This window comes from Megalops cyprinoides, chromosome 8 (genome assembly GCF_013368585.1).
Source record: "Megalops cyprinoides isolate fMegCyp1 chromosome 8, fMegCyp1.pri, whole genome shotgun sequence".
In the NCBI taxonomy this organism is placed as follows: domain Eukaryota; kingdom Metazoa; phylum Chordata; class Actinopteri; order Elopiformes; family Megalopidae; genus Megalops; species Megalops cyprinoides.
The window spans coordinates 14,956,480-14,975,907 of record NC_050590.1 but is presented as its reverse complement, the minus strand read 5'-3'; the positions used below and the strand labels follow the sequence as shown (position 1 = coordinate 14,975,907).

The 19,428-nt window shown below is 41.5% G+C and overlaps 5 protein-coding genes across 5 annotated transcripts in view; 2 read left to right on the top strand and 3 right to left on the bottom strand.

Annotated features, from left to right (window-relative positions):
- Window positions 1-26: 26 nt before the first annotated feature.
- Window positions 27-4,057, top strand: nob1 (NIN1 (RPN12) binding protein 1 homolog). Its single transcript, XM_036535185.1, has 9 exons — window positions 27-299; window positions 679-811; window positions 973-1,106; window positions 1,184-1,255; window positions 1,569-1,712; window positions 2,426-2,746; window positions 2,908-3,005; window positions 3,203-3,347; window positions 3,644-4,057. The coding sequence occupies exons 1-9, from the start codon at window positions 231-233 to the stop codon at window positions 3,911-3,913; spliced, it is 1,386 nt and encodes a 461-aa protein (XP_036391078.1). The 5' UTR covers window positions 27-230; the 3' UTR covers window positions 3,914-4,057.
- Window positions 4,058-5,344: 1,287 nt separating this feature from the next.
- Window positions 5,345-8,066, bottom strand: cog8 (component of oligomeric golgi complex 8). The gene is made up of 5 exons (XM_036535437.1): window positions 7,724-8,066; window positions 7,297-7,504; window positions 6,182-7,000; window positions 5,859-6,027; window positions 5,345-5,689 (listed from the first exon to the last, which is right to left on the bottom strand). The coding sequence occupies exons 1-5, from the start codon at window positions 8,050-8,052 to the stop codon at window positions 5,361-5,363; spliced, it is 1,854 nt and encodes a 617-aa protein (XP_036391330.1). The 5' UTR covers window positions 8,053-8,066; the 3' UTR covers window positions 5,345-5,360.
- Window positions 8,067-8,546: 480 nt separating this feature from the next.
- On the top strand, window positions 8,547-10,106 carry nip7 (NIP7 nucleolar pre-rRNA processing protein). The gene is made up of 5 exons (XM_036535708.1): window positions 8,547-8,779; window positions 8,986-9,072; window positions 9,323-9,461; window positions 9,665-9,805; window positions 9,935-10,106. The coding sequence occupies exons 1-5, from the start codon at window positions 8,724-8,726 to the stop codon at window positions 10,052-10,054; spliced, it is 543 nt and encodes a 180-aa protein (XP_036391601.1). The 5' UTR covers window positions 8,547-8,723; the 3' UTR covers window positions 10,055-10,106.
- Window positions 10,107-10,801: 695 nt separating this feature from the next.
- Window positions 10,802-12,924, bottom strand: tmed6 (transmembrane p24 trafficking protein 6). Its single transcript, XM_036535598.1, has 4 exons — window positions 12,715-12,924; window positions 11,679-11,805; window positions 11,313-11,464; window positions 10,802-11,023 (listed from the first exon to the last, which is right to left on the bottom strand). The coding sequence occupies exons 1-4, from the start codon at window positions 12,922-12,924 to the stop codon at window positions 10,802-10,804; spliced, it is 711 nt and encodes a 236-aa protein (XP_036391491.1).
- A 2,380-nt stretch (window positions 12,925-15,304) lies between these two features.
- zdhhc7 (zinc finger DHHC-type palmitoyltransferase 7) overlaps window positions 15,305-19,428 on the bottom strand; it is a 28,608-nt gene continuing 24,484 nt past the window's right edge. The window contains exon 8 of the mRNA XM_036535538.1: window positions 15,305-18,858. Coding sequence (XP_036391431.1) covers window positions 18,679-18,858 — 180 coding nt within the window. The 3' untranslated portion in view covers window positions 15,305-18,678. The remainder of the gene's footprint in view (window positions 18,859-19,428) is intronic.

Below are 19,428 nucleotides of genomic sequence, written 5' to 3'. Positions count from 1 at the left end.
CACCTCTTAAAACATAAATTAAGTGATTAATTAATTAACGATCTATCCAAGTGTCGTTCATTCGCATTTGATGCAAGATGTTAAAAACGATGGCCAAGGGTACTGAATCCCATTAAGTCACAAAAATGCCGTTACTGAATGTTAACACTAAACCAGCGCGATGAACTGGGAGGCTACGATCATTTACATTCATTCTCTCTGATTGGGTCGGGTCAGAGACGTGTTCAAAGATGGCTGCTACCATGGTGGAACATGTTGTTGCTGATGCTGGAGCCTTTTTGAAAAAGGCACCATTGCAGGTAGGATTTCGAGGGGCAAGCTAATCTTATTATGTGTTTAAACATATATTTTAAGGAATAATGTTAGTTTCAATGTTTGCGGCACTTTGCCGCGTGTCTCCTTCTACGGACCAAGAGCAGCGCCATGCTGCCACATGATACTTGAATTCTCGTTGAGTAAACGTTCTGTTGCTGATTAAACATTAAAAATATTTCCCTTATTTGATGTTACTTTCTTAGAAATACAGTAAATTTAGATTTACCTTCTGCTAACTACAGAAATAACTGCGTAGTGTAATCGTACCAAACTTGCTAGCTAGTTTAGCAGCTTATTCAGTATGATTCTACAGTTGCCAGCTCAGTGGCTCGTTACATGTGCTTTAACTTTACTTATTTTCAGGAATTTGGAAAGAATATATACACCGTGAAGGAGGTTGTGGATGAAATCCGGGACAAACAGACAAGGAGGAGTCTAGCATTTCTACCGTTTAAGCTCAATTTCAAGGAGCCCTTCCCAGAGCACGTACGATTTGGTGGGTGATTTGCAATTGTATCTAGTTAAATAAAAGTGACACAAATGAAGTCACAACAAAGTCCGTTTTATTTTACAAAGTAAATAAATCTATTGAGTTTTAACTGTACACATTAACAAAGCATCGAACAGTCCGTTTTTATATTTCTGTGCTTCTTACAGTGACTGAGTTCTCCAAAAAGACAGGAGACTACCCCAGCCTGTCAGCCACAGACATAAAGGTCTTGGCTTTAACTTATCAGCTGGAAACAGAAAATGTGGGAACTGGTCACCTAAAGAAAGAGCCTGAGGTTAAAGTAAGGAAACATCAAATGCAGAATTGTATTTTGAACACAAGGATACTGTTTTTAAACTCCAATTTCCTTGATCCCAGGTCAACATTTGTAGCACACAGCGACATCCTGAGGCCCCAGTCAACGTTGCTGGGTTCCACCTGCCAACAAAGGTGAATCAGACACTACCCAGTAACTGACAAATAGTTCAGTTTGTTTGTATAGATATTTTAATACTTTAAATCTTAATAGGTTAGTCTCAGTAAGGACTAATGTCAGACACAATGTTGTGATGAGGACTGAAGCTCTCGTCTTTGTTTCTCAGAAGTATCAACTGTCACATTATCAGTAGTATTCCTTATGGTTATAGATGCATATAGAAAGACATAGAAATCTAATTATTCTGAATGTTGAATCTCCTTCTTTGAGCGCTCTAATGTGTGAACCATTTCGCCAGTATCACTTTACTTCCTGATCCCAAAAAAGAAACCACCAGAGAGGCCAGGTACAGGCAAGACAGACCCTTCCTTCTCACAGAGCTCCCTGGCCCCTGAGAGTGCAGAATTCAACAGCTTCCAGTTCTGGAGGAATCCTCTGCCCAGTATAGAGGCTGACTTGCTGGAACTATTGGTGAGCAGGACTTGACCTACTGTAGGCCAGTATTCAATACCAGGGGTTTCCCTGTCTGTCTAATCACTAGGTGGCTTATTTAGCCATTTATTTTTGCTCAAACCATCTTTTTGCAAAATTGTCAAAAATGCAACCTTGGTCTTGTGATTGTCATTAATTGGTCTAATAAGCCATTTCTGTACAAGAGTTGTTTTAAGGCTATGCATGTGCCTAAACAGAGGAATGCTGTGTACATCAGAGATTGCGCCCCAGGAGTAGAATCAAATTTCTCAAGTTTAATTCTTACTTTACACAGAAGCTGAACGTAGTGACATACTAAGGCTTCTAAAGTTATTACCTTGCCAGTTAGCATATTGTATACACAGTATTGTTTGCTGTAAAACTTTGGAGGCACAAACAGCATGTTGTGAAATACAACAATTCAACAGTGTTGCTTGTTACCTGTACAGGTTTCTATCATTGTACATCAGCCTGATAAAAACAGTCACCATGTCCTTGGTGCCCTTGGTGTTTGTAGAAAATTTTGTTTACAAAATTTGGTGGGTTGCCCTGCCATTTCGAGTTATATTGCCAGCCCCAACTGACTACCTAGTACACCATCTCCAAACCCAGTCATTCCCTCTGACCACTATTTTCTGAGAAAAACAAATGGTAAAACCAACTTGAAGAGTAAAAGTGCACTTCACCTGCATGACTGTATGGTTTATCCACAGAATGCAGAAACAGTCTCAACAACAGATAGTCCTGGTGAAGTGGCTGAAAAGCTACAGTCAGTTTGCCTCTCCATTGAGGGGAAAGATGGATCTTCTCAGCCAGCCAGAGACTCATGTGAGGATGGCAGTGCCTCAGATGAAGAGACAGGAGAGGAAGAAGAGGATGATGATGATGATGATGATGATGATGAAGATGAAGATGATGATGGTGGTGGCTGGATCACTCCCAGTAACATCAAACAGGTTCAGCTTGATGTGGGTAATTGGGAGTCTCCTGCCAATGTCAAAGTGGGCTGCCTGACCACAGACTTTGCTATGCAGGTATGACTGAAACCTTGGTACTGTATTACCTTTATTTATTCTTGGAGGGGGTGGGGGCAGAATTCTTCTCTATTTTGGCTGTCACTATACTGAAACAAATGCCCAAGGAAAATGTTTGCAGATGGTTGATTACATTAATATTACTCTTGTCTTTCTGACAGAATGTACTGATTCAGATAGGACTCCATGTCCTCTCGGTGAATGGAATGCTCATCAAGCAATCCAGGAACTATATTCTGCGTTGCCATGCCTGTTTTAAGTAAGTGCATTTGATGAGCAGCAGAGAATCACATGGACATCTCCAACCACCGTTTTAAATATTGGTGTCAATACTGTATTTAAAATGTAGCCAACATTTTTAAACAGGAAAGTGCTCAAGTCAAAAGCTTAAAATTTTTATATCTTTTGAATCCCTTTGCTGAAAAGGTGCTGTGTCTTTCCATCCCTTCATTTCAGGACCACTACAAACATGACCAAAGTGTTTTGCCCAAACTGTGGGAACAAGACACTGAAGAAGATCGCAGTGACCGTCAAAGAGGATGGCAGCCTGCAGATGCATTTCTCCAAGAACCCCAAAGTGCTGAACCCCAAAGGGATGAGGGTCAGTGACGGAAATGGGCAGAGACACATAGCAACCAACCAGCTACTTTTTGCATGCTATATGCAACTATGTTTGAAAGAAAGATGCTTGCTGACCCATTTTTAAGCCAAATTCTCAGGCATAACTCAAAAACCTATCTATGCACATTGACTGACCATGCTATTTGTGTACAATACATGTTATATAATACTCAGAACTGTTTGCCATTACACTATATTTAAACACATTTTTTGTCTTGATGTTCTGAGGCTATGATGGTGATGGCATTAAATGTGAAAAATGTGTTCCCATGGCAGTTCACCTTGCCCAAGCCACAGGGGGGCAAACATGGCAACAACCCGCACCTGGTGGAGGATCAGAGGTTCCCTCAGCAGCGACTGTCACGCAAAGCCAGACAGAAGACCGATGTCTTTAATCCAGACTACATCGCTGGCGGGTCTCCCTTTGTAGAGAATGACATCTACAGCAAAGCTGCCAGCTTGCAGTTGCGGGATACCCACATCGGTGGGGGCAGACGCCGTGCCAATCCCAACGCTGCCCGCAAGAAGTTTGTCAAGAGAAAATGAACCTCCATGCCGTGTTAGTGGATTCAGGTTACAGCCACATCAGTTGTGTAAGGAGTATATGAAACAGACAGGGATCATGAGGCAAGCACAATTTGCTATAAGCTCCAGTAAGACGCACTGATATGCAACTAACCTGAGGCTATATCCATGGAAATGTCATATATATATATATATATATATACCGACAATACTGGTATAGTAAAACGATCAACTATATTTTAAAGAGTTTAAAAAATACCAGGTTCTCTACAGGAAACCTATATCATCAAGTGCTTTTGGACAATATTTAAAGCTGCACGCTACTATACCTGCCCTCTGGAACCAAATCCTTTTGCAACCCCATATTAAAATTTGTTGAAGCAGCATTTTCTCATTGTGTCATAATTAAAGCATTACATTGGTTGTTCATCTATGTACAAGGGGTCCTCTGCAGGTCTGGAACATAAGGAAAAAAACATATAAAGAATATTTATATAAGGAAACCATTTGTGATTCCATACCAGTGCTACTCCCCAGATACTCCTTCAATAAGAATTCAGCATTTTTATTACTCTAGGATGGAAGTAACATGACTAGATTTATGGTTCTGTAGCAAATTAGTTGTATGGTGTAACCTAGGGCTTCTCAATGGGTCCACTTTGAGCTATAAAGCCCCCCCCCCTTTATATTCACATTCTGAATATCTAATGCAGCAAACAAGTTTAGCCATACCAGAAGAAGAAAAAGTGTCTAAATTTAGAAAACTTGAATTAAGAAAAAAAAATCATAAATCATAAAATAATGTGGGCCAAAGGGTATTGGTCCTAGCACACAACTCACAAACAACTTTCCATCAGAGCTGAGATCTCTTTTCAAGTTGCACATTTCCTTCAAAGACTTGAAGTCTAAGCTGCAAAAAACTCAACTGTATATTAATGGGAAATGTGCAAGAACCCTGTGTATGAATCCTTAATCATTTATAATTTATTCTCAAAATCATATTTGCACACACTGTTTGAGAATGAAGTAGCATACCTGTAAGTTGCTAGTGAACATTCACAACAGCACACCTTTACTTTTGGCATAGTGACTTAGAACTGAAAATATTTTTATTGATTAAATAAGATATTGCCCATGTTAACAGACACATAAATTATGACCCTAGACTTAATACAGCCCATGATTTAGTTACTGATTAGCAGACATCTGGTATAGTTGTCTTGACAATGGAGTTTTGAGAAGAGGTTTGAAAAAATACAATGAAGTCAAACACAAATCAAAGCAAAGTATTCAAGGCTTGACAGAAAACATGATAAACTGTAAAAAAGGTTTTGGATGAGAGTTCACATAGATTCCATAAAATAAAATCTTACTTGATGAGACCCCACTACCAACATATAATTTGTTACAGGAAATTCAAAAAATGTGAAGCCTCCCTTGAGCCAAACCCTCCACAAAGAAACAGCCCTCATTCTGAACTAGTGTTTACAGTCTGCGGTGATGTATCAGCCTCGTCCCCTTTGACCTCATCCTGGGGTGCTGTTCCTGCTCCTGTTCCTTTGTCCCCACTGGAGGGAGGAGCCAGAGGGGTCTCTAAGAGTTCCTTTTTTGGTAACGGCTCAGGTTCAAGTCCGACCGAGGGGTCGCTGGCTATAAGGCTCATCAGCTGAGCACTGGGATCCGCCTGTGGGTGGACTGTCTCCCTCTTGGGTAGCACAAAGTCCAGAGGCTCCAGCACTACATTCACATCAATGCAGCCCAGGCTCCCATACTTGTGGACTTGTGTTGGAGGAACACCTGGACAAACAATATGTCATCAGAATATCACATGCAGAAGACATGCCTATGTATAAAAAAGGATTATAGTACTACAAGTTATAAATACACATTGTTCACTGTGTTAACTTATCATACCATACCAAGAGTCAAATATATGCGTGCTAAGCATTGTGGTAAGAGTATTTACCCAGTATGACTGCGAGCTGAGCGGGGGGGAAGAGGACCTGCAGGCAGCGGTTAAGGAAAGGCACCATGTCCTCAGCGAAGGTGCAGCTGAACTGGACAAATAGTTCCCGCTCCCGGCTGCTAAACGCAGTCTCTTCAGCTCTGTGGAATGCTAGGATGAGCTTAGTCACCTGCAGGCAGAGGAACAAAGTCCTCAGCACCAGCAGGATAAATGCAGCATCACAGTGTTTACATAATATCCCCACAGGATCATATCACTGCATTACACAGTCACATTTACTGTCTTCCACACTAACAGTAATCATACCAGAAAACTTCCATTACCTTCATGAGGGCATCTTCCAGGCATTTGGCAACATCCTGGGCCAGGGCAATTGGGCAGCACAGCCGCAGGTCATTGAAGGCAGTCAGGATGTTGTTGAGGAAACAGGCTAGTGGGGGAAAGTCCAGGAGTGACATGGGGGGCTGGAGAGAGCCAGGCTGGGTGCTGGGTGCCACAGGCGGGAGGGTGCTGCCCAGCATGGTGGGAAGAGAGATGAGTGTGAAAAGATTCATGTCCTCCTGGAACTTGTCTACAGCTTCCTGTACTGCAGTGTGGAAAGTGGCCAAAGCAACCCGCTGGAACATGGGGGCCAGCTGTCCACGGAAGTCTGCCCCCACACGACTGAAAGACAGGCCAAAGTACATACACTGCCCCAGCAGGGAGTCCAGGCGGCCACCCACCCCACACTGCAGGTCTCTGTCTAGAGTCTCCAAGAACTCTGCCACCTTCTGTACCACCCAGCCATGGAAGATAGCGCTTTCATTCACAGTCTGTCCCCCAGGGGGAAGCAGGGGGTCCTCATCTGAGAAAATGGCACGGTACTGGGTGATCACATCAAACAGGTGCACCCGGCAGGCCTCGATGGTCTTGGTGATGTGGAGGTAGGGATCATCCTCCGGGATGGCAGCTAAGATTGAGCGCAGCCAGCTTCCCCGTGCCTGCAGGAACTTCACCCGCAGCTCAGCCTCCGTGAACACGTCCATTCTCCGCAGGTAGCCAATCACACGCAGGCATACTGGCAGCTGGGCATTGCTGCGAAGCTGCTGAAGCAGTTGGTTCAGCATGAGCTGTGCAGACTGGCGCACTTCATGTATGATACCCTGCAGGTGTAAGATACTGCAGGTCATATTCAGCGAACATATTCTATACCATGCCATACTTCAGACAATTTTGTTATTGCCATTACCACAGAGACAGGATGTTATTAGGATCATAAACTTCCAAACACTTCCGAACGTGACTTTTAACCGACACTTTACATTTTTAGCCAGTTACATTATATATTTAGTTATATTTAACCATTCTTTCATAGTCAACCTGTTATACCGTTCACATTTACGTGTGTCCACACCCCTTTGACAAAAGCTTTACAGGCTGGTTGCGGACGTAATATTACCTGGATGACAGGTATGGAGGAGTGCTTCTTCTCCAGCCTCTTGACGTAGGCTGCTAGCTCTAAAGCCTCTTCGTAGTAGCCGTTGCGGACACAGGTGTCCATGAGCTGGGGAATCTCCAGAATCTCCAGGATTTCGGTGTGGCGATTCAGCGTCAGGCTGTTCATGCGCCGACTGACGCCAATGTCCTCTGCCTTCTTCACAAAACCCCTGGAACGATCATTATGTTGGAACGATCATTACTGAAGACCAATAACACATGGCATTCTGGCCATACAGCTACAGGACACAGTCTCGTCTGTAGCTTGCTAGCGCGCCAACTTAACCATTGCACTTAGAACATAGCTAACCAGCAAGCTGCACACTATACACTTACTAAGTATCGGTAACTACGCAGTCTTGTAAGTGAAAAAGTTGTTATGCACGAACCTGCATTTTTCCCCGAAGCTAGGCAACTTGTCAAGTAATTTAGAAACGCTGCTCTCAACACGACCGAAATCTCGATATATCTCCTCAGTGCAGTCTGCTGTGCGGATGAAGGTTTTGTAGTTGGAGAAGGCCAGCTCCCGAGTCTGTTGCTGTATCTGAGCCCGCTCCTCCGCTAACTTCTCCGGCTCCCGATTCAGCTTCTCCACGCCATACGAGCTGAGTTCTGTCAAATAAGCTGCAAAGTCTGGGTTGTCTCTCCAATTGTCAGGGAAGCTGTCCTTGAAAATTGAAGCAAGAATGCTCTCATCTTCCACGTCCACCGCTGCCATCTTTGCTGTAAACACTCCTCCCGACGACAAGAACTGACGTGGAACAGGAAGTAGGTTGTAATGAGGACAGGCGACTGTTTCTGGCATGTTTAACCGGGCCGCTTGGCGAATCGAGTTCAAGTCGGAAGCAGAGGTCTTGCCCAAATATCAGGCAATTCCATTCAATCTAATGTAAAAAAAAAAAAAACACAATCTACATCCAAAATACACATTCATATTTTGATCCCTTTTAGTATAACATCATAATATTTCTTAGCAATATCAGAATATGAAAATATTTTTTTCATTCGCATGAATGGGAGAATGGCAATTACACTGGGAAAAATCTATTTTAGCTGAATGTTTAATATTGCTGTCAGACTACTAGAAATTTACAATTTCATTGGTTACCAATGTACCTTGTACAATTTACATTGGTTTTAATGGGAGGGTCCAACGTTTGGAGTGACATGCGCAGCGCAGACTTCCTCCGCTTTCTTTCTGGGCTTCAATTTCCGTGACACTGCCACATGGACGAGTTTCCTTTTCCTGCGCAGATCTTCCGCGTCGCTAGCTTGCAAAACACGTGTAGTCTTGAATACGGGGAGCTGCCGCTACCGTAGTGAACGAGATATAACTTACACGTATCTAACTTGCCGATTAATCCACACAAATTGTTTACATTTCACAAAATGCGGCCGTTAACAGACGATGAAACGAAGACCATGTTCGAAAAACTCTCAAAATAGTAAGTAGCTATTAATGATGGAATATGCATTGAACCTTATTCAACCTTATTCCACGGGGTGCTGTGGATAAGGTTGTTAGCAAACGAAATAGATGTAACAATAAATTTGTTCTTGTAATTTTGTAATTGTATTATTAATTGCACCGCTGAGCGCTAGCAACCTTTAAACACATATGTGATGACGAACATTACTTTGAATTTTACAGTATTGGAGAAAATATTAAGTTGTTGGTGGATCGGCCAGATGGGACGTACTGCTTCAGACTTCACAATGACCGTGTGTACTACATAAGGTAAGTAACACCGAGAGGCTGCAGTTTTCTTCTTTACTTAAGATAGCTAATTAGTTACCTGTCTATCAAGCCGCGTAAAACTGGAGGCCACTTACTGCTGTCTTGAGATTTACCTGGTGCAACATTCTCTATATCCTGTTGGCATATCAACTACCATTCACTGTGTGGTTTTTGCTGATGACTGAAAAACATGAAACATGATGAGTAGTTTCCCCTCCCCCCCCCCCCCCCCCCCCCATTTTTCCATCAGTGAGAGAATTTTGAAGCTGGCCACAAATATTTCTCGGGAGAAGCTGGTTTCTGTGGGTACATGTTTCGGAAAATTTACCAAGACTCAGAAGTTCCGCCTGCACATCACAGCACTGGACTATTTAGCTCCATATGCCAAGGTGAAGACCCTGAATGTCATGATGATGAATGACATAAATGATTTTAGATGTGTGCCCATGTGACAACTTGTACTTTTACAACTGAGAACCAATTAATGTGCTTCTGTATTTACAACCTCCTGTTAAAAATGCACATTTGAAATTTATGATGAGTTATAAACTGGACATTTATGATGCACCTATTTCTGAATGTGTGAATTCAGTTCAAGGTTTGGGTGAAGCCTGGAGCAGAACAGTCATTCCTGTATGGGAACCATGTTCTAAAGTCAGGTCTGGGCCGGATCACAGAGAACACAGTGCAGTACCAGGGTGTGGTGGTGTACTCCATGGCAGATGTACCCTTGGTAAGAGCCTCTCTCTCTTCACACACTGGCTGGCTATTGCTTTACATCAGCTGCTTTCCTTTGAGCATGTGTCAGTATGGTCTTTTTGTCAGTATTTACCTTTCCTAACCATCTCCTCTTTACCTGCAGGGTTTTGGAGTGGCTGCAAAATCCACGCAGGAGTGCCGCAGAGTGGACCCGATGTCCATTGTTGTGTTCCACCAAGCAGATATTGGGGAGTACATTCGGAGTGAAGACACTCTTACTTAAAGCTGAGCTGATTAAGACAGACTACTCCATCAATTGCCGCTGGGGGGGGGGGGGGGGGGGGGGGTCCGGTACTGTAATACTTACTTATTGGACAAGTGAACAAAGACTGTTCAGAGGGTCTTTTTCAGCAAGGAAACCTGAATAAGCAGGGCTGAAGACTAACAGCTTTCGCACTGTCCCCACCGTCTCCTGTCATGCTGATTCAGGGCATGACTGTTGACTCCTTGTACATCAAAACAGACATTTATAGAATGTTCCCTGAGATGAAATAAACTATGTTTTACAAACCAGATCCTTTTTCACTCTTGAAAACAGACCACCCGTGGTGCTTCTTTTGTTGGATAATATGCTTTATTGATGTTTGGGACATTGACTAAGTAATAGATAAATCAAAATGTATATTTACATTGCTAATTCAGAGAAGACATATCAAGTTAAAATTTAGAAGAATCTAGCTTCCATTCAGGTGATGGATTTTTATATTAATTATTAAAGTTAAATGTGCTATGTCAATGTTAATGCCCATCTGGCACTAATGTTTGCAGATTTAATGTTTAATGAAAATAATGTTGAATCGTCAAACTGTGTGCCAGGCAGGAAAGCCTACAGAAACTATGGACTCTCAGAAACTGGGTTTTCTAACTGTTCTGTAGAATTGCAGACTGTGAGAATCCTGTTTCCTTTTATGTCACGAGGAACCACAGTAGATACAGGTAGGATTGTCACATTAGGCCCCAGGAGGGCGGCTTAACAACGTGGTTTGTTGGTCTGTGTGTTGAAGAGCTTCTTGAGGAAGAACAGCTGTAGGTAGCCAGCTGTGATGATTACCACACTCTGAGCAGCAGACCACCAGTTCACATAATTGTAGTTGGAGAGAAGCAGATAATGGTCTGCACCTTTTCTCATGCGTGCAAAGTTGTAGTGCCGCCACATGTGGAAGATGTGACCCTGTAGTTTGTTGACACTGCCCTGCAAAGCAAGAGTGTTTCTTGATAGTTTATTGAAGAAATGTTGAGATGACATAGGCTGCCTCAAATCAGGGAAATTACCTGGCCAAGAGGCTACAAGACAGACATGCGGCACCACATGACAGAAAAACAGTTTTGTTTTTTTTTCAACATATGTGCAGTTTTTTTGTTAAGGCTAAACTGATCTCTTTACTGAAGTTGCTGTATAGAGTAATGAAAAAGGAACAATAAATGCTGGAAGTTTGTATGGGGATACTAGCGTCTTCTCTCAGAAGAGAAGCACCTCCTACCTCAATGGTGGACAGAGTATCGTTCAAGTATTTCCTCTCCTCTTTATTTTTCTGGACCTCCTCAAAGCCCTCATAGTACACTCCAAAGTTAAGAAAGACTTGCATGCCGCCAAAACGGTTGTGGAAGTTGCTCAAACACATCTGGTAAAAACCTGGATTCAGGAAGTTAAATACAGAATATTTTAATGTTGTAAATAGGAGTTTAAAAGGAATAATTAAGAGTTCAGCATACTGCTGTGTGCTTTGTGGGCACTACTGTAAATCAAATCTGATTAATACATGTAAGATAAAGAAATAGAACACAAGGACACAAGGTTCAACACTACTTCTACCACTCATGACATCAGCATGGTGCCAGCAGCTCACCTGTCTCCTCTGTCTCAAAGTTGATGTGACCCTTAGTGTCCTCTTCAACAGCCATTAGGAGCCCACGTGGAGAGCTGACAGTGACTGTCAGCTGCCTGTCATTGGTCATGCCTGTCACCCACTGGACCTGCACATAAATAACAGTGATCATTAGTGTCATCCACATCTAACCTGGAGTGTACGTAAATGCAAATGCAAGTCAAACTACCTGAGAATATATTAAGCTATTTTAAACCAGCCCTAAATGTTCCCATCCACAAGCATCACATTCTCCTCCTCTCAAAAGTTAAAGTCATGGAAAATATATTGTGTTGATTGGATAATAATGTAGAATTTACACAGAGTGAACTTGGACAAGTGATCACCCTACAAAGAATTTCAACATTTAAACAGAAAAACATGTTGGTTTGAATGAAAATGCTTTAATTTAGTAATGCGTTCACAGGATTTTTTGAAATATAAAGAGGTACAAAAGGTACTGTTTGAACAACACTATTTAATGGAAGGTCAAATCATATGTCACCAGAAAATTGCCAACTTCTGATAAGATCAAGGAGAGCCAGGTCACACATTTACACTGCTATGTGACTATAAGGCATATACTGTTTCTTGAACACAGTTAGGCTATCTTTATTCCATTGTCTGTTTAACCATATGAAAAGACACTTGTACATATGATTTTTAATTGTAATCTGAATCTCCCTCTATTATGTATATTATTCAAAATTCAGACCATTCACACATATATTTCACATAAGAGTGATTCAAACTTCTCTCTCAAAAAAAAAACTAACAACTGACAAAACAAGCTGTTAACCAGGTTTTGCAACAATATTCCAAGTGTTTTAACAACTGTCCAAAAACTAACAAATTACACACATTTATTTACAGCAAGTTCATTGGGAAAACCTTTGCATGTGGAGTGATGTAGAGTAAAGCAGAATTACTGTCTGTCTTGGCACAGCTCGACAAAACAAATAGTAAAGACAAACGAGGATCTTGACATCACACGTTGAAGAGATGCACAGTCACTCACCATGTAGGTCAAGTAGAAGCGCCCACTTTGGTGTGCAAAGTGCCAGAGGCAGTCCCTCCTAGAGGCAGGCAGCACAATGGCAAAGTCATACTGATCAAGTCCCCGGAACAGGTCCTGGCCCCCAAGGTCAACGTGGGGCTCTGTCTTCTGCCCCTGGCTCCACTTCCCTAGGAGAAACAACAGCAACGAGCAACACAGTGCACCTCGCATGGTCCGTGTTCACATACACATAGACACTATGTTGGGAGAGCAGAGGAGAGCAGACCTGGGCTCCCATTAAGGACTATGTGTTGAGATCTGGGAAATGATTAACTTAGGCCACACCAACCTTCCATTTGAAACGCGACTCCACTTGCCTGATAACAACTAATTATAATCTGTATTATCTTTTCAGTGTTAAAATTCAAAATGGACTGCTTGTGACCTGGAAAACATGGAAAGCATATAAAAAGTATTGTGCCAGTAGTGTAACGATATCAATGTGTTATTTTTCCAAAAACATACTATATAGCCCTTTCCCCCCTCCCTTCAGTATGATATCTCAAATATTTGTAAATTAACAGCTCTGCTCCAAAATGTTTATGCCAAAATTAATAGTAACCTCACAGCTGTTGTCACAATTAAAGACTATAGCCAGCTGAAACTGATGACGAGTTGTGCTTTATCTTATTGTATAAAACGAATAGCACAGAAATATCTAATCTTGAAACAATACAGCCCAAAATGTCTCACACAGACACTTCACACACTCTGATCAAGAATCACATACTGATGATTGTGCTGAGACCAGATTGCAATAGTTTATAATCCACAGCAGTGATATTTACCCCTGCCACATTTGTGAATTGAGTAGGGGATGGTCTGCTGAGGCTGAAGACAGGCACAAACGTGAAAGGAAAAGTAATTAGCATGTGGCTTGTCCTGGCCTCTCATGGCTCCTTTCAGAATGGCTGGAACAGGCTGTCTCTTGTGGACTGCTAGACAGGACTTGTGTTGCCCACCAAGGAGTACATCTTTCGTTGTCAGGATTTGTTTACTTTCACATCACAGAGCAACACAGCAATTACAAATGCTGCTAAGAAGGCCCTAGTCTGACAAAGAAATGCTTGTTTTTCACCAGTAGCTCCTCGAAATGGAGTTCCACATACCCATGGAGGCACATTATTGCTTCGAGTTACTTCAGCTTGGAGTTTTTATGTACAAGATGTACAACTGTGCAAGACGCCAATGGTCTCACTGGTTTGGTGACTCTCTGGGTTGCCGTGAGGTGGAAGGAATGAGAAAGAAGCTATAGATGAGACACAACCAATGAGGTTTGATCTATCACAAATACTGTACTTACCTGACTATTGGCAAAGCACTTTTTGAAAACCAGAATGGACTTCATTTTCTTTGTTGATCAATAAGAATATATGAGAGGTATGTCTGTGCCAGAGGTCGCTTCCACTTTTACTGGAATCTTATCAAAGACTGTAGAAATATTTTTCTTACCCTTCTACACCTTGCTGGATAGTTACAGTTATGTTCAACTGATGTAAATGCATACCAAACACAAAACATGAGCACTTACATCATCTTCATCTGGCAGTTATCCTAAAAAGATCATCAGGCCAAGGCCCTTATTCAACCAAATAATAGTGGTACCAATATGCACAGTAAGAAAATAGAATTTTCTCGCCCTATTCTCCAATTCAGTTTTGCTGACAGTAAATATAAATTTGAAGTCAGTCTGTGCAAAACAGCACCATTTTGCTTCGAAACATCTCAGTCAAATAAGCTAAAACATAGGACTTATGATACTTTCTTACTGAAACACAAACTGAAAAACTGACATCATGCAAACATTGGATGTGATCATTTCTACTGGCATAAAACATATGTAGGAAAATCATTTGTCAAATCAGCCCAACTTTGATAAATACTATACAGTATATGTAGTTTACGCCTTTAAACCTCATGCAAAGATTAGATGTTAAAGAAAGACCTTATTCAATGGATGACAACAGACACACAGCACTTTTAAAATGATATATTTTGAATTTTTAATGGCCAAGAGACCACAGATGCTTCATGATCTTAGAATACTGAGAAGGCTAAAACAAGTAATGTAAAAAAATGGAGAGATATATTTATAGCACAGTTTCAGAATCACAGCTATTCTACTCACCTTGTAATACCTTTTGTTGAGATTTATGTTTTAGTATAATATGGAAAGTATGTGATGTAAGTTGATGTAACACAGACAAATAAACAGCATACTTTAAAAATGGACAACCAGACATACAGTTGGTCAACTTCTGGCTTTTACTGTAGCTTCTGTCCTCCTGCATTATCTTGGTGAAAACACTAACAAGTAAGTGCAGTTATTTCTCCCTGCATGGATAATTAATGAAACAGTAGAGACAGAACTCACTGGTTCATTTAAGCATCACATATGCATACACAAATGTAAAGAATAAGAAATTCTGCCATGCAGTGTCTGCCATGCAAGCATTTTAAAATGGTTAAATCTCCAAAAAATAATGTTATGTGATATTGGAACTCTTAGGAACCAAGGTCAATCAGTTACTTTCTCTTCTCTATGTTCCGCTCAAGATGAAGAGAAAAAAAAAATGTAGTACACACAAAAGGCCAGTGGGGACGCAAAGACCAGCTTTCCTTTGCTGCATCTCTTTGCAGAGACATTTCATGGATACCAGATGCTGCTTCATGAAGACTAAAAATATGACATCCCTGTTATGTTAAAATCCAAGTAAACTAAAAACCTACAGTATGAGCTCATCCCCATGACTTTGCCCAAGGACTGAATACACTTCACACAAAGGTTACAGCTGTATCATTTCATAGAGGTAGAGACAGATTACCAACGACTTACAAAAAGATAAGAAAATCATCTAAAGGCAACACAGTGAGATAATCTCTAATGGTTTAATTCCCACAGCCTAGTGCGTCCAATTTCTTGATATTGGTGCAATGGTTGTGAAGCCTGGCAAGAGTGTTAATCTAGGGCAATACAGAGCAATACAGCACATTGACAGCAGTGGTAAGGTCCATGTTGTGTCTTGAAAGATGCAGGAGATGAAACCTCTCACTATCCATTCTTTTAAACCTTACAACTTTATTATGCAAAAGAACTACACATTAGAAAGACCATTTATAACACAGATATTTCATTTAAAAAAAATCTTCCAGTAATTCATATACTGTAGATAACGGATGTAACCTGCGTATGCTTTCCAGTTACAAAGCTTGATGTGTTGTATACATTGGTTATGTCATTATCAGGCAAATCTCATGGTTCTGCTCTGATTAATACACGTCCAGTTTGGCTCACATATGTTCACATATGTCCTGGCCTGTAAGAGTTTAATAATTCTTCCTGACATGGTTCAATGATCTGTTGTGAAGACAATAAACACAATTAGTTATATATCTATCTATGGATATAGATATAGATAATCTATATCTCTCAAAGAGCACTGTGCCTTTATCCTGCATTGAGGGCCTTCTTACTCTGGGGATATCAGCACCCTCTGACACAAAACGTTTTACAGCAATGCAAAGAACAGTGAAAGAGGAGACATAGAGTGAGTCAATACTTTTTTGTTTGTTAAGTGGAAAGCATATTAGGTTTTGTGTTCATAACATGATTGTATACATTGTGACAATTTCCCTGCATTTTTAACTACCATTGACAAGATTTCATAACATGCCATACATTCTCATTACAGTATTCAAATAAAAGGCCAGTTTCTTCTGATACATTCCCATGGAGATCCACCCTGTCCACCTTCTGATAGTAAAAGTTTTATTTTTATCCAAATAACCTAAAATAAATGAAAGAAAGAGTTCCAATATTTCAGTAATTGCAGTGCTTCATATGAGAAATGGAGATTTGTTCAAAGGCTATGCTATTAATGCGACTGAATGATTGTATCATTTCATAAAGTGATTTAGGCATCTATTTACTGAAAGACTGGCTACAAGTTTGGCATCGACAGCTCACGTTTCTTCAAAATAAACTGCATGCTCACATATTTTGAGGGACTTACAAGTTAGGTTTTAAATGTTTGGCCATAATTAGAATGGTGCAGGCAATGAACCCACCAGCTGCAAACTGTAGGCTAAAATCAGTGAAACAGAAGCAAAGAGTCAGACATCCCTTCTACCTGTTGTGAGATGAAAGTTCAAAGGGGAAAGGAGGCTGAGCTCAACATAAAGGGAATGGGAGAGTACAGAGCTTGCCACCCTTTGAGGCTGTTGGTGGGATTAGACTGGAACGATAATGTATTATTCGACACAGCTTCCCACAATGCTTTGGTTAGAAATGAGCCAATGCAACTGACTCTAGCAGACAATGTGTCTCAGACAGACACATTTCAATGGGAATGAGACACAGAAAACATCTCCCACATCCATACCTGTCAATGAAAGCTGGTCACATTGGATGCCATTAAGCATTGATGTACAAACTCAGATGGCACACAATGTGATTGAATTTACCGATCAAAACAAGCTCTATCTGCCTGAGGGGCCCCTATTGGCTAACAACATATCCCTCTCATGTCACCTTCCTGTAGAGCTGTCACAGACAGCACAAAGAGCTTGCTGTGAGAGATCTCATTCTGCTTCAATGGGCTGGGAGGGGCTTTTGTGCACCATTTCTTGAGCGTTTGTTTTTGACAACAATGTGGTAATTTTCCCACTTAAAGATTCCGGGCAGAGGACTTTCTCCGTCTGCGTAACTGGTGATCACCGGTTTGCCAAATGTTTGCATGATAAAACAAATGTCCTGTATTCAGCTGATCCTATTAGCAAGCCTTGAATTAAGTACACAGGACAGCCAAAGAGTCCTAGGAACCCCAGTCACTGTGTTCCTAAATTGAAACTGACTCCAACACTCCCATTTTTCAGAACTGGTCACCAGCCCTACTGCAGGTTGGTACCTCAGTCTCTACAACCCTGTGATATTGTCATGAGGATACTGTGAGAAGACAGCCAAAGGCAACCAAAAATCTGTTCTCTCCCCACTGCCTACCTGACTCCCCCAAAGTAAAGGTATGCAGGTATGGTATATACATCAGTCAGATAAAAAAAACACAATTAAGCAGGATGGTACAACAAAAATCAAGATTTCTTTTTCCCCAAAATACACCGCCATCATAGGTGATAATTTAAAGTGATTCTCCAGCAATAATGTTCTAAAAACTACTCTCCTTCACAGAGACTATCATGATATGGGAAACAGAAAAAAACAATAAAAAACAGCATCTTTAACAGCAGTTTCCTCTGGGGGGCTTGTAGTGGTTAGTCCATTCCTTTTTCCTGCAGGTCCCATGGTGAGACTGAGAGGGGCTGCCCTGCACTCTCACACAGCCCTGCTGCCACTCCTCCACACACTGCTGGTGTTGGTAGACAGAGCAGACCCAGAACTGATGTGAAAACTCAATGGATCTTGACGTCAAGGGGAATAAAAAGTGGGAGGAGCTAGCTCTCTGTTCTCCACAGTTTCTTTGTTCTTCCCTTGACGAGTGATGCCCCTTCTCCCACCTTGATTTAAATAAAAAGGCTTGATGTAGTGTTTAATGCCATATGCCTTTTACACTTCCACATCCGCTCTTCTGAGTCTCTGATGAGTACTTCCTTGTTCCTTTCCTTGTTCCGTTCCATACTGTCGGCTTATTTAAAAAGCAAAACACAAAAAAAGTTTACAGCGTAAGAGAATGTGTATTAATATGTGTGAATATATACGTATATATTAATGTATACACCTGGAGGTACTGCAATACGTGCAGGCTGGCTTGTGCCAGACAAGGGCAGTCCCAGCTGAACATTCAACTGACAGCCACCCCCCGCCCCCCAGAGCATGCACCAGATGCCTGTCACTGGAGTGAGAGTGTGCGGGTGTGTTTGGGGAGGCAGCGGACTGGCGTGCCGCAGCGTTAGAAGAAGGATGGAACTCCATCAGACGGAGAACTCGGGCCCGCCCCTGCGTGTGCGTGTCATCAGTAGGCGCCGCAGACGCAGTCCAGCGAAGGGGTTGATCCATAGCAAGGAGGGCTGGCCACCGAACACGGTCTTCATCCCCTCCCAGCGCACACGGCGCTCCCATGTAGGCTTCTCATTCTTCAGCCGCTCGATCTCCTGCCAGAACAGACACATAGCCAGGTTCACACATGTTCCAAAATTATCATCACCTGCTGCTGGTCTCTACTGCATTTGGGACATCTAAATGTGAGCAAAACTGCATGCATGGATATTATCTAATTCTTACAATTTCCACATTTTAAAACTGCTGGTACGTAGTTAATATTTATCTCCCTTATGAAATTATGTCATGGTGAACTTTGCTATTTAATAACGCTCAACAAAAGCATATTCAGATGTAGCACAGTTTCTACACCAGGGGGCGCCGGACTCAATTGGAAGGTTATAGGATTCTGGCTTGTGTAATGACAAGTTGTTTAAATTTGTCCTGAGTAAATCTTATGAAGAAATTACAGCCATAAGGACCAATTGCAATCCTTACATGTTTTTCAAGCATCTGAAGATTTGCTTCATCACACAAATATTGCTGATGCTGTCAATGGCTACTATAGTATTTATATTCGTAAAGTCTAAGTTGTATTAACATGGATGTAAGTCTTTCAAGTATGATAATTTGTTATATTCAGTGTAACAAAAACTATTTAATTGTCAAATTTATTGAGCCAA